Raw genomic sequence first — 14,032 nt, forward strand, 5'->3', positions numbered from 1 at the left:
AATCTGACAAAGAACACTACTAATATTTCAAGATTGGAAAAAATGAGGTGGAATGGAGAAGAAAGAGCAACACATATTTCCGGTACAACCAAGCATCTTTTCATAGCATTCAGGGCAGGGAGTTATTTAGGAGATCTTACTCTCAGCGGGCTGTACCATCTAGTAATGACATGCCGCTGCGAGGTAACGGCCCAAATGAAGCAAGGGCATTACCTTGGGGGTAGAGGACTGTTACCAGGATAGTGCAGCCTACCAAGAAGGGCAATATCACCATTAGTAGCTGCGTAATGGAACTGCATGGGGAAAAGTAAAAAATAGGAAAGAAAGGATGAGGTGAACTGCGGCTGCCGTGCATGATGTCACAACTGGTGTGGCAGCTGGAAATGCCGTCACACCACCATGGTAAGGTTGGCTACACCCCAGACTAGCCATGTGCCAGTCCAAAGAAATGTCAGGAGGAGTCTAGGAGCCAGAGCTGGACAATTGTGCTGGCGATGGGGCAAAAGCAAAGGTGAGCCGGCATTGTACAGACAATAGCAGCCACACATTGGCAAATGGCATACTGGCAGGACATCAGCACATAAAGCTCAAATTGTGCACACATTGATTGGCTGATCCATGTTCCAATGATGCTAAGAAGTATTAAGAGTGGAATCGGATATAATTAGCTTGTTTGTCCCACAAATTCACAGAGAAACATAAAGTAATTAAGTTAATTATAACAACTTGAGTTCAGGTGTGCAGGTGTTTAAGATTAGTTATTTTTTGTTACAAAATACTATAATTTTCCAGAATGGTATTACATGCATTGACAGAAGTGACCGGAAAATTAATATACAACACCACAAATAAAATAATGCTTGATAATTGATCATACAATTAAACTTAAGTTTCTTAACTTTAAAATAATAAAATGTGGGTATATAGTAACATTAAAATAATTAGCATTAAGCTCTTTACACTTTTAAAATACAGCAAAACAAATATGTTTTGGCAGGCAGAGCATAAATTAATACTTACTGCTCGCAAAAAACATTTTCAAACTTTCTGAAAGCCCCTTCCTCAAACATACCTGGTACTATAGCCAGTGACTGGATTCCATCGTTGATTTTCATAGATATAAACGTATTTCACGTCAGACTGCATGTGGATGTTATCTGTGCTGCTAGCCAACCCTGTGTGAAATTATTATATCATTACTTCATCCTGAAATAGGCAGATTTGATCAAGATATATTAATACCGAACATTTTATAAATAAACAACCAGATTGCATGTAAAAAAACAATGCATTCCTCATTGTCTGATATACATAATATTATAAATCACTATAAACACCACACTTTGTTGCCCCCATATGCTTGATTATAGGTGTTTTATATCCGAACTCATGTTATTGAACTCAGAAAAAATGCTGAGGCAAGTGTGTCATGATATGGCCCACTGACTTGCAGCGATCCAACCCTCACACAACATGGGGTCCTGCATTGCATACTGAAATAGAGCTCCATGCGACAAATTGGCCAATCATTATAGAAGGGCAAACTCAGTACTAAACCTCTGCAAATAATATGACACTAAGGGCCTAGGTAACAGTATGTGGGTATTAGCTATGGCAATACTATGACTTTTAATGCTGCACGCATGCAGTGACAGGAAAGGTCTGAATGATTCTGAGCTATGCAGACCTTTCGGTTATTCCACTTTTTGGAGTCCAATAGAGCTCCATGGTGCAATGCCACATTACAACATGCATAGTACCTCCGCCTCTCTCTGCTCTACCATCCCCTCCTGTTCCTTCCACACCTCAACCTCCTACTGATTTCCCAGCTCTCTATGCACCTCTTGCTTCTTTAGCTCTCTCCACATCTCTGCTTCACCTATGCCTTGTCGCTCCACTAATTTCACACTCACTATTGCATTCCCCAGGCTTTTATAGAGATGTGATCTCTCCGCCTGGGTCGGGCTGTGTGATTGTTAATTATTCTGCACTTGAGATTTAAAAAAATAAAGAAGTCACATGTATTCAATGTTTTTCCTGTCGCGTGTTCCACCCCATTACTGAGACATTAACAGGCTGCTATGTCATCTTGAACTCTTGCTTGTGTACCTTTACAGGTGTTACGTCGTCAGAATATGCCCCGGCACCCTCACGTATACAGGCCCAGTCCCCAGTACCTGACATAAAGACACTGACACACGTCTGCCTGTTACGGGCTCTCAGCGGCAACTGCCGTAATGGTACGCCCCTTTATTTCATTGTGCATACGCGACTTTCCATTGAACGTCACGCGCGCGTCCACCACACCCGACTCTGTAACATCCCTCCTTTTCTCACAACAAAATATAAATAACATTATTAAACGTGGGTGTGAAGTTCAATTGTCCCATAACAGTTCTACCATACCAAAAGGAAATACCCCAACGGGGGCGTCTGCTATCACCCCGTCTACTTATGGATCAGGGTCCAAAATATAGTCTTTGAATCTGAATGGGCATCGTCGTCCTTCTCGGCGAGGGTAACGTGGTTCACCTTAACCAGCGTCTCGTGGTTATTGTTCTGCAGGCAGGTCTCCAATATCTTCATCCAGCTCCATCGATTCCTCTGAGGTCAACATAGGAGACTCGCCCTCCGCCAGTTCTTCTCTTGAGTCACGTCTTCTAATCTTTCTGAAAAATGATGCATTCCTGGTGATGGTCCCCTGGCTCTCAGCAGCCGTGACCATGGACCCCTTCACATGAGTTACCTCCATGGGTGTGGTTTCATAGTATAAGGATAACTTCCACTCAGAGCGTTTATTGCACACCAGGACAGTGTCTCCAGTTTCAATGGTGGCAGGTTTTAAGATGCCTGCAGACATTTTCTTGTTCATTACGCATTCTTCTCTCATCATTAACCTTCTGACTAGTCCAGGGGTACGTCCCTCCATCTCTCCATCTCAGGTATTAAACCCTTCGGGCAGCGCTTGAACAGAGCCTCTGCCTGAGCCACCCCTGCAGATTGGTGAGGTGTGGACCTGTATTCCCGAAGAAATTGATATACATTTCTCTGCAACTCCCCTCTCTGCCCTTGAGTTATCCGTAGAACTTTGTTTAACGTTCACATAAAGAGTTCCACTTCCCCATTTGCCCTTGGGCATCGAGGAGTCACCTTCTGGTGTATTAGTCCACATTCCTCCATGAATGCAGCAAACTGTTGACCTTGGAATCGGGGTCCATTGTCCAAGCACAGTATGTGGGGGAAACCGTGGGTTGCAAACATCTTACTCATGGCTGGGATGGTCTGCTCACTTGATGTTGATTCCACTATTTCTACTTCTGGGTATCGAGACCAATGATCAATGAGAACTAAGAAGTACATACCCCTCCTGTTGTTTCCAAAGTCTGCCTGTACAGTGCCCCATAGTTTATCGCTTGTTTTCATGTTTTCAATACATGGCTCTTTACTCACGGGTGCTGCTGCCTGACACAAGCACACTGGTATATATACTCCTCCACCCTCCTCTCAAGATCTGGGAACCATACTTTTGTCTTGGCCGTGCCTTGGTATCCGACATGTGCCAGTTTTAAAACTCTGTCTACTAATCTTCTGTGAATTACAATTTGTGTACCTCAGAGTAGCAAACCCTCCTCAGCGGTCGATAGTTCATGCCGTGCACGCCATAATGATTGCAGATCCAGTCACCATTGTATACTGCATTGCAGATTATTTGGAAACATTAATCGTCTTTGGATGCATCAGCAACTTCTTCCAGCGAGAGGGTTATTGGCATAGACGTTACCACCTCACACTCTACGTCTCCGTAGCTCTCCCTCACATCACCGTACCTGGGATGGCGAGACAAAAAGTCAGCCGGGTTATTTGTTCCTGGCCTGTATTACAACTTGACACCATATTCAATGAGACTGAGCATCCACCTTTCTATTCTCGGAGGCGGCTTGGATGACACGCCTGTCATTATGGGTGTAAGAGACTTGCGATCCGTGATAACTGAGACTGGTTTTCCCAGAATGTAAAGTCTAAAGTGTCTGCAGCCCCACAGGATGGCCAATGCTTCCCGTTCGATCTGTGAGTATTTCTGCTCCGTGTTAGTTAAGGCTTTGCTTGCATATGCATTTGACCCTAACCATCTGGTTGTAATAGTACTGTGCCAAGACCCACATGACTTGCATCAAATACCAGTTTGGATTCTTTCTCTGGGTTAAAGTACGCCATTGTCTCTTTGTCAGTATGCGCCTCCTTAATGGTGTCAAATGCCTTCTGTTCAATGTCGCACCATGTCCACGCGTTGTCCTTTTTTGTGAGTGCTCTGAGGGCTCAGAGAGGGATGCCAGGTCCTTGATGAATCTTCCACAATAATTCACAAGCCCCAGAAAACTTCTCACATCCAAGGGATTGTTCGGGGCTTTGGCCTCTTGGATACCTTTCACCTTTCTTGGATCTGGTGACATGCCTTCTGGATGAAAAATAAATCCCAACAATTCGACTCTTTCTTTTAAGAACTCACACTTGTCGTGATTTAATGTCAGACCCACCTCTCGTATTCATTCCAGTACCTTCTCCAGTTGGATGATGTGTTCTGTTTCTGAGGCAGCAAGTACTAGAATGTCATCACTTAGATTGATTACTCCCTGTAATCCTGCGAGAGCTGCCCTGATAGCATTCTGAAAGACTTCAGATGCAGAAGAAATTACAAGCTTAGCCTTTTATATATCGATAAAGGCCATTGTGGGTGGTAAAAGTGGTACTAGACCTTGATTCTGGATGTAATTCAAGCTGATGGTATCCAGAGCGCAGGTCTAGTTTTGAGAACACTTTTGCTCCCTGTACCTCTCCCACAATGTCATCCAATGTCAGTGTCAGGTGACGCCATGTTAGGTAATCACATGTACACACATATCCGGACTGCGCCGTGTTGCTTTGGTTTTGTGGTCACTACAATGGGGGACAACCATGGAGTTGAGCCCTCCACCCTTTCAATAATGTCAAGGTCCACCAGATTTTGAAGTTCTTGCGCAACTTGTTTTCAGAGATTAAATGGAGTACGTCTGTTTCAAAGCCGTTGGACGTATTGACTCGTCAATATGCAAACGTATTGGTTCATTTTTCAGCTTTCCAATTCCTTTAAAAATGTCAGCAAACGGGAATTTAGGTCTTCGATATCTGTTTTGTAAACTGATAATGTAAAATGTAGTAGGTCCAATGCCTCAGACGCAGCGCAGCTTACGAGCGAAAGCAGGGCTCACTTTAGTTACTTAGAATTTCGCTTTTATTGAGCGTCCGGCATGTGAGATGGTGGTGGTGAAGACTCCCTGTAGTAGGAGAGATTGGTCGCCACCAAATGAGTATATCTTCACTCTGGTGGCGGATAAAGCAGGTGGTCCTGGGAGCGCTTCGTAGTGCCGTGCCACCATCACACGCACATGCAACAGTGTCAATGAGTACTGGAGTGGGGGTGTCACAGATGTTTATTGTGCAGATTGGTTGCCTGCGCCTCTTTTTGTTAGAATCAATGTTCGAGCTGAAAAATATTTCTTTCTCTTCCTCCTCTTCTTCTGGGTTATCCAACTCCTGGAGATCTTGTTCTACAATGGCCACATTCTTCTGTTTGCATAATCCACCACCGTTGCACTTGCTGGGTCCACGAGGTATAACTATAGGACTGGCTGCTGGGCACATTCTTGCGAAATGGCCTCCTATCCCACAGCGTCCACACATTCTCCCTTTCGCTGGACACTCACTGGCATGAGGAAGATCATATCCACACTTCTGGCACTGCTGTGGTACATCATGCTTTCTCAGGGGCCACTTCAAACGTTGCGTTCTGCTGGGGACGGTATGTCCAATCGCATATGCTTCTTGGTTTGGCAGCTGCATCAATTTTGGCTGCTCGGCTTTCCGCCAGTTCATATGATCTGCCCATATCAAGAATCTGCGTCAGTGTGATACCTGGTTCACGAAGCACTTGTCGATGCAGTTTTCCTGAACTGCAACCCTGAATAAGTTGATATCGTGTCATCCCCACCTAATTTTCCCATCGGCAGGTGCTGGCTAATTGACGTAGCCTGCCACAAAAATGATCCAAAGTCTCTTCCTCCTTTTGTTTCTCACTGGTCATTACGAAGCAGTCAAAGTCCACATTTGCCATCGGCAAGAAGTGTTCTTTTAAGGCGTCTTTCACCTCTTGATATGTGGTTGCAGAGGAATTTAGAAATTAAAAAAAACAATGAACTTCAGACCCAGCAGCATATAATAATGTTGCTACCTTTGCATCATCCTCTGTTTCACTGGTTGCGCGGGAATACATCTCAAGTTTCTTTATCCACAGCAGCCATCTTTGGCCTAGCTTTGATGGTGGTCCTGTTATGTCAAATTCTGGCATTGGTGCCAGTGTGCCTTGTTGTCGTGACATCCTTTGATTTGGTAGTTGCGCCATTTGTTTAAATTTGGCGTGGGCACCTTCATCTGGGCTGCTCATTTCTACAGACCGCACGAGTACCTCAAGCTTGTGGAGGCCGCAAGTCTGTCGTCGTGTAAAAATGTGTACATCAGTCACAAATGCTGGGCCAGCTTGTTTATGAAGAGTCTCTTTTTCTTTAAATGTTCACTGGTATAGTGCGTGCATTGGCACTGTGACACTTGCCCGCATCAGCACTCCCAATATAATATTCCCCACACAAAATTTGCAATAGTTTCCTCACTGCGCCCACTCCATTTGTGCCCCACCAGGACAGTTCTCTTCAATGGGCCACTTCAGATCTCCCATGTGCAGCAGGCTGGCTGGCACACCGTTAAGTAGGTCCACTGTTATTTTTTTGATGTCAAAAATGTGCCAATTAATGCTAACATTTACTCCTGGCGGCGCAGGAGCACCCCGGGGGCCGCAACCGTCAGAAATCTAAAATAGCTGTCTTGCTCGCAGGGCGCGGGTGACACATCTAATGGGCGTTGAAAGAATTGTTCCCAATTCCTGTCACGCAAGCTGATCTCTTCCTCCCCCCCATTCAGCAGTGTCCTCGTCGCCAATGTTACCTCTTCATAATATGTCTCGGCACCCTCCCGTATACAGGCCCCGTCGCCAGTACCTGACACACGTCTGCCTGTTACGGGCTCCCGGCGGCAACTGCCGTAACAGTATGCCCCTTTATTTCATTGCGCATGCGCGACGTTCCATGGAACGTCACAAACGCGCCCAACACAACTGACTCAGTAACAACAGGGTCTGTGAGGGAGCAGTGGCGAGGCCAGCAACTGTTCTGTGGTCGGCCCGTGGGCTGCGATAGACTTGTGGAGGCCATTTAATTATTTGTATTTGTAAGAGATCAGCAGATCGCAGGGGGCAAGAGGGAGAGTAGAAGGAGAGGAGAGAGGAAATGTAGGGAGGGGCGAAATCGTGAACAGATTTAAAGACAAGACAAAGGAAGTTACATTTAAGTTGTGAGTGGAAGGGAAGCCAGCCAAGAACAGAGAGCGAGGACGAAATGGAAACAAGAGGAGAGAGAAGACAAAGGGTGAGGATAGCAGAGCGATAGAGGGATTTGAGAGGAACAAGATGAGAGGCAAGAAGGCCAAAGAGGAAAGAAGAGCAGTAGAAAAGATGAGAGAAGATGAAGGAAGAGATTAAGAGTTTAGTGGCATGAAAGGTGAGGGAGGAACAGATTTTACGAACATTGAAAAGGTGGTAGCGACAGGCACGGGAGGTGAGAGAAATATGGTGGTTAAAGGGGAGGGAGGGAGGAGTCGAGGTGAAGGCCAAGATTGCGAGCATGGTTAGATCATGGTTAGAGATGGGGAGATAAGAGGGGGGAAAGAGAATAAAAGGAGGGGGAGAAGGCGGGGGGTGGGAGGTTGAGGGAAAGAATAAGATCTCAGTTGTGTCAGAGTTGAGGGAGAGAAGGTGGGAGGACATCCAGTTTTTGATAGCAGTAAGACAGGAAGAAAGATTAAGGTGGATGTCAGGGGTGAAGGGGGTCAGGGGTGAAAGAAGAAAAAGAGAGAAAGAGCAGGGTGTCATCAGCATAGAAATGATGAGAGATACCGAAAGAAGAGATGATGAGAGTAAGAAGAGAAGTGTAGAGAGAGAAAAGAAAAGGGCCAAGTACAGAGCCTTGGGGGACACCGAAGTCCAAGTGGAGAGTAGGAGAGGTACGGCCGCCCCAGGAAACAGCGAAAGCACGGTTGGAGAAGTAAGAGGAGAGCCAGTTAAGAACAAGGCCTTTGGACCCAAAGGAAGAAAGAGCATTGGGGAGCAAGGGGTGGTCAATAGTATCAAAGGCAGCAGAGAGATCAAGGAGGATGAGGATAGAGGATTGCTTAAAGTAGCGAGCGGAGAGGCGGGAGTTGAGAACAGATGTGAGGGCATTTTCAGTGGAGTGTTTAGGGCGGAATCCAGATTGAGAAGGTGGGAGAAGGAGGGAGAAGAGAGAGATTGGATACAAAAGCAGAGAGCTGAGAGGAGGCTAGGTGTTCGAGAAGCTTAGAAAGGAATGGGAGAAGAGAGATTGGCCGAAAGTTGGAGGAGAGGGTCAGCAGAGGTTTTTTTCAGTATAGGAATGATTGTGGCGCGTTTGAAGGCAGAAGGGAAGGTGGCAGATGTTGAAGAAGGAGGTGAGGTAAGGGATGAGAAGAGGGTAGATTTTAGGAATTAGGAGGGTTTGGAGGGGATTAGAGGGGGCCGCAGTGGGGTGAGTGTTGGACAGTAAGAGTGAGACTTCGGAAGGAGTAACAGGAGAGAAGTTAAACATGTAAGCGAAAGAGGTGGTGGGAGAGGAGGGAGGAGGGGAGTAAGAAGGGGTGCAAAGAATGTTTTGTAAAGTAAGGATCTTGGATGAGAAAAAGTTAGCAAAGTCTGAGGGAGAGAGAGGAGAGGTAGAAGAATGGTCAGGGCTAGGCAGGGAGAGAAGACGAGTTAAAGTCTGAAAGATACGACGTGGGTGGGAGGAGTGGGAGAGGAGGAGGTTAGAATAGCAGAGCTAATGTAGGAGTTATAGAGAGAACTAAGACAGGAGTTATAGAGAGAATGTTATGAGAAGTAGGAGGTTTGATTAGAGGGAGAGCGCAGCTTGAGCCAGCGTAGCTCAGGGCGACGAAGGAGGCGTCACATAGACAGTAGTTGAGAGGAGAGCCATGGTTGAGAGGGTTTGCGGGTAGGACGGAAGGTGGATAGAGGGTGAAGTTGGTCAAGGCTGGAGGAGATAGAAGAGGCCAGAGTGGATAATTCTTCATTAGCTGAGAGAGAGGAGAAATCAGAGAGAGGGGGTAGGAAGGAAGAGCATGAGTCGAGGAAAAGAGAGGAGCTAAAGTTACAGAGATCCCGACGAGAGAAGGAAACAGGGGGGGGAGGATGGAGTGAAGGGAGAGAGGGGGGGCAGAGTGGAGACTGGGGAGCAGGAGTAGGTAGAGATAAAGATAAGGTCAAGAGTGGAACCTGAGGATTGAGTAGGAGAGGTCGGGAGAGGAGTTAGAGAGTAGGAGTCAAGAATACAAAGAAGAGGGGCAGGTTGATGGGAAGAGGGAAGGTGAAGGTTGAAATCACCAAGTACAGTAAGGGGGGGAGGGAGAGATGAGGGAAAGAAGGTGATCAAGGTCATCATAGAAGGAGGAGAGGGGCCAGGTGGTCTGTAGATAATTAGGAAAGAGATGGCAAGATGGGAAGTAAAGGATTTGTAAAGATATTCGAAGGAAGGAAAAACAGGAAGGGGATTTGGAGAGGAAGAAGAGCGAAAATTAGAGTGATAGAGAAGACCAACGCCTCCGCGGCGGCCCGAGGGGCGGGAGACGTGAGAGAATGAGGAGGAGGAGATTGTAAGAGATGCAGGAACAGTGAAGTTGTGAGAGGGAATTCATGTTTCGGTAATACAGAGAAATTGAAGGTTGAGTCTCAAAAACATGTCCAAAACGGCTGCAGTCTTGTTGCAGAGGGATCTTGTGTTCCAAAGGGCAATGTTGATGAAGCTGGAGGGTTTAAGGATAGGGGGATAGATGAGGTTGGGATGATGAGGAAGGACAGAAGGGGAATGGCGAGTGTGGGGGGGTTGAGAGAGAGGGTGGGCATGAGGATGAGGGAAAGGGAAAGGAAGAGGGGCAGGAAGTGGGGGTGAGAGGAGGGGGAGGGGAGCAGGGAGTAAAGAGGCCAAGGAGGGTAGAGGAAGGGAACGCATATGTCAGGGGGGAGGAGAGAGGGATGGGCCATGAGAGAGGTTTGAGTAGCTTGCGAAGGAGAAGAAGTTAAGAGGGGGGAAGAGGACAGGAGGGGTAGAGTAGGAGAATTAAACTAAGGGGCAAGGGGAAAGAGTATGCTGAGTTGATTAAGTAATTAAGTGATTAGATTAAGTGAGCTGCAATGCATTCTGGAATAAATAGTACAATTTGGTTAACTACATAATGAGAGGAAGAGCCCTTCTGTCACCTGTAGATCTCGAGACAGATGTTTGAAGAAGCATGCACTGTGAGACATACGGTCCACTATGCAGGCTTATAGAATGTACTGAAAATTAATTTTGTGACTTGTCATGCTATGTTTTAACATATAAATATGCATGTATGTGCTGAACCAACACACCATTGGTAGTTTCGAGGTTCAGACATTGACTTTACAAAAAGGGTGCAACCTTCAGAGCTTGGCTTGAACCTCTCGACAGTGCTTTATCTTTAATTAAAAGAAAAAGTAAACTGTTAGGACCAAAGGTGGCTTAAAATAAAACACACTGATCAAAAACAAACAAATGATATAAGGGTCTATTATAGGGAAGTGCTAGAAAATGGAGTAGCATATGAGCTTAGTTTGAACCTCCCTCCCAGTGCTCTACATTTTGTATTTCCTTTAATGAAAAGTGCTCACCTACCACGTGGCTGTGATTAGGTATGGGATTCATAGAAAACTCATGGCATCTATTTGTTACTGTGGCAACAACCGCTCCCCTTGGCTGCTTTAGATAGTACACACACCGATTTTCAACTCCCCCCTACCCACGACTATAAGTGACATCAAGTTGGGAAGGGGTATGAATGATTCTAGTTATTAAAGTGAGCAGCACACTTTGTTTCCACAGATGACGGATGCTTGTTCCTTTTTGTTGTTTTAAAATGTTCATTTTCAAAACAAAATATTTAAATCGAAGAAAGTTAATTTTCAACACAAAAAAGTGAAATCAACACAAAGTCACAATTAAAAAAATAACTAAAGTCAACAAGAATATCAACAAAACAACACAAACGTTGATTGTGTAAGGACAGTGGCGTCGCAAGCAATCAAATTTAGGAGGGGCACAGAGGGGGCCAAAGACAAAAGTAGGGGGGCACAGACAAAGTAGAAGGAGAACATGGTCACTGCTCGTCTTAGGTAGGGGGGCCACAAGGGGGCGCACAGCGTTTCACAGGGGGGGGCGGCCCCCCCAGTCCCTCCTAGCGACGCCACTGTGTAAGGAGGACTGAACTGCATTAATTGTGATCGATGTAAGGTCTATGTCCAGCATCCCACTGCAATTGCTCTCAGCTACCAAGGCCACAGGGTAAATGTATTAATTATTTTTATTTAAATAATGTCTACATAATAGTGTTCAAAATAATAGGCACCTCTCATTGACCTGCTCCACACTGAGCAACTTGCAGTTCCACCATTTGCAGCCCTGATGATAGATGAATTATCAATGGTCATTATAAACAATTATGTCCAGATATAGGAGTTCTTAAAAATTGTTGTGGAAACATGCGTGTTGATGCCATAATCAATCTTGGCAATTCCCGATAACATGAATTGTTAGATTACCACATTCTAATAACAACAAACATTTCTATATTTTTAAGGTAAGGGACTACCGATCGCATGTAATGTTATTATAATATTCTTGTCTGTTATCATACTTAATTATTAAAATATATTTTCATTGTTATTGTGTAGTTATTGTTTGTCACACATCTACTTCAACCTTTCACACAGACTAATGAATATAGTCGGTTTAAGGAGTTCGGGATACATATTTTATATTCACTATAAATGGCTAGGTATTACGATATTTTGATAGCTTACTCACAAGTACGGCACCAACCTGTCGCACCATGAACTAAAATAAAGATGAGCATGACATGATACGGAAAAACTCTTAATAATAACCTTTTTGATATCAAGGTGACAGGCTTTTTCAATTTTTCTGTACTAGCTGAACACTACATTCCCTTAGCTTCCATTAGCAGCAGCATTTTCCTTTATACATAGACTATTCTTGACTACACCACTTTTGGTTCAGAGTTAGCAGTCACAGAATTAACATCCACAATTTAAAGAGATTCCTGGGAAAATAAGCCACCAAACATCCAGGATTGCTCGAGCAAACTCTTTATCCCCTTATGCATATAACATTGGATGGAATGTGTCCTAACTTACAATTCTTCAACTCTGCTTTGGAAACACAATTCAATTAGCACAACATTTCTGGACATATCCCTTTTGCAGAACTATGCCCACCTAACAAGAACTGACATGAATCTATGCTATCGCAACACATTCTTCCCCCCTTTGTTTACCACAATTATTTGCCACTTTCCCATCCTAATATCTTCTTCTTGCTCATTTAATTTCTTGCAACAGAATAAGACCTGGACACCCATGGCAGGGACAGAGTACGCCACTCTTCAGACAAGCCAAAACGCTCTGAAACTACTATAATGGTGATTTGTCACAGTATAAAAGCCCATTAACATAAAACAACATAACATAATCTACCCAACCCTGTACATTAATTAAAATGTAGTGATCCTTTTTTCATTTCATGGCTTTTTCTACTGGTTGACTTGATATTAACTGGTTTGGGATGATATGATATAGCATTTATAACGCACCTATACGCAAGTGTTTCAAGGCACGAATCATGAGCAATATTCTATACACTTGTGAATGATACACATTTTGAATAATCAAAATCCTTTCATGTGTTGTGCACCTTTTTTACAAATACTCAGATGGCACTGATTTATTCTGTGATTAAATACATTTAAAACTTTATTTTATATAACTTGTTTCTTCTAATCCATACACTCAGGAATCACTGTTTCTTTAAAATAAAATGAACAGGAGATCTTAGGCTGAGATGTACAAAATCATATTTTGCTTCTTAACCAAAATGTAGCCAAAAACATCAGACACCTGTAGGTATGTCTTTCTTTAGGCAATGGAGCAGCTCTTTGTAAATCCAAATATCAGTTCAGTTGTAGAGACTTTATTAAAAATGACTATTAAAAGATATTGTAAAAATAATAAAGGGCCTTTCAATATTGGAATCAGAAATATGATATACCCTTGTACATAACTTCATAACTAGAGGAATGGTAAGGTAGAGGTTTTAATACACAATTTGAACAAGGGAGCAGCCATGGGGGCATGGTTTGAAGCTGAAATGCTCTACTTTTTTCAAAGGTTTGTTTCTTTGTTTTCACCGGGCATGGATGGATTGCTCTAGTATCGTTAATATTTAAAGGCGCAAGCATCTTTTCGATCCATAAGTCAAATGTACTGTCAAAGTTCAGCAGTAAGGTTACCAGATGAGTAATGCCAAATTTGTGCAATAAAGATACTAAGAAAAGCAATGGGAATTGGTAGGGATGATAATAGACCAGTGTAAGGATGTGGCCATGACAGGCCACGCCCTTAGATGCTAGCCACACTTGAGCCACTACATCAAATGTGGATGATTATAAAAGGACTGGTCAACTGTGTAGGGGGGAACCAAACTGTGAAAGGTAGCCTATTTAGAGAAGGGGTCATTTTGACAGGTGGAACGACAATAGTTCCTGCCTTTACCATTTCTCCTACGAGTATTGGTTGCCTAGGAGGACCAAAATGCAAAATAGGCTGATGAAGAAATTCTACCAGCTCAATCAATTTCTACAGGGCTTTAGAAGCACTGCTTGAATCAGCATGTGATGGTAATATACCAACTATATCGTGTTTAATATAGAATTGAAAGCAGGGGTGTCAAACTCAATCAAATAGTGGGCTAGTTTAAATTCAAATACACCTTTCATGGGGCGCACTGTG

The 14,032-nt window shown here is 44.1% G+C and overlaps 1 protein-coding gene across 3 annotated transcripts in view; it reads right to left on the reverse strand.

Annotated features, from left to right (window-relative positions):
• Nucleotides 1-14,032, reverse strand: part of TECPR1 (tectonin beta-propeller repeat containing 1) — a 1,334,260-nt gene that overhangs the window by 459,107 nt on the left and 861,121 nt on the right. For all 3 annotated transcript variants that reach the window (XM_069645650.1, XM_069645652.1, XM_069645651.1), the window contains exon 16: nucleotides 1,073-1,175. In XM_069645650.1, the coding sequence (XP_069501751.1) occupies nucleotides 1,073-1,175 (103 nt within the window). The remainder of the gene's footprint in view (nucleotides 1-1,072; nucleotides 1,176-14,032) is intronic.

The sequence above is a fragment of the Ambystoma mexicanum genome, chromosome 2p (genome assembly GCF_040938575.1).
Source record: "Ambystoma mexicanum isolate Mex_15411 chromosome 2p, UKY_AmexF1_1, whole genome shotgun sequence".
NCBI classification, from domain to species: domain Eukaryota; kingdom Metazoa; phylum Chordata; class Amphibia; order Caudata; family Ambystomatidae; genus Ambystoma; species Ambystoma mexicanum.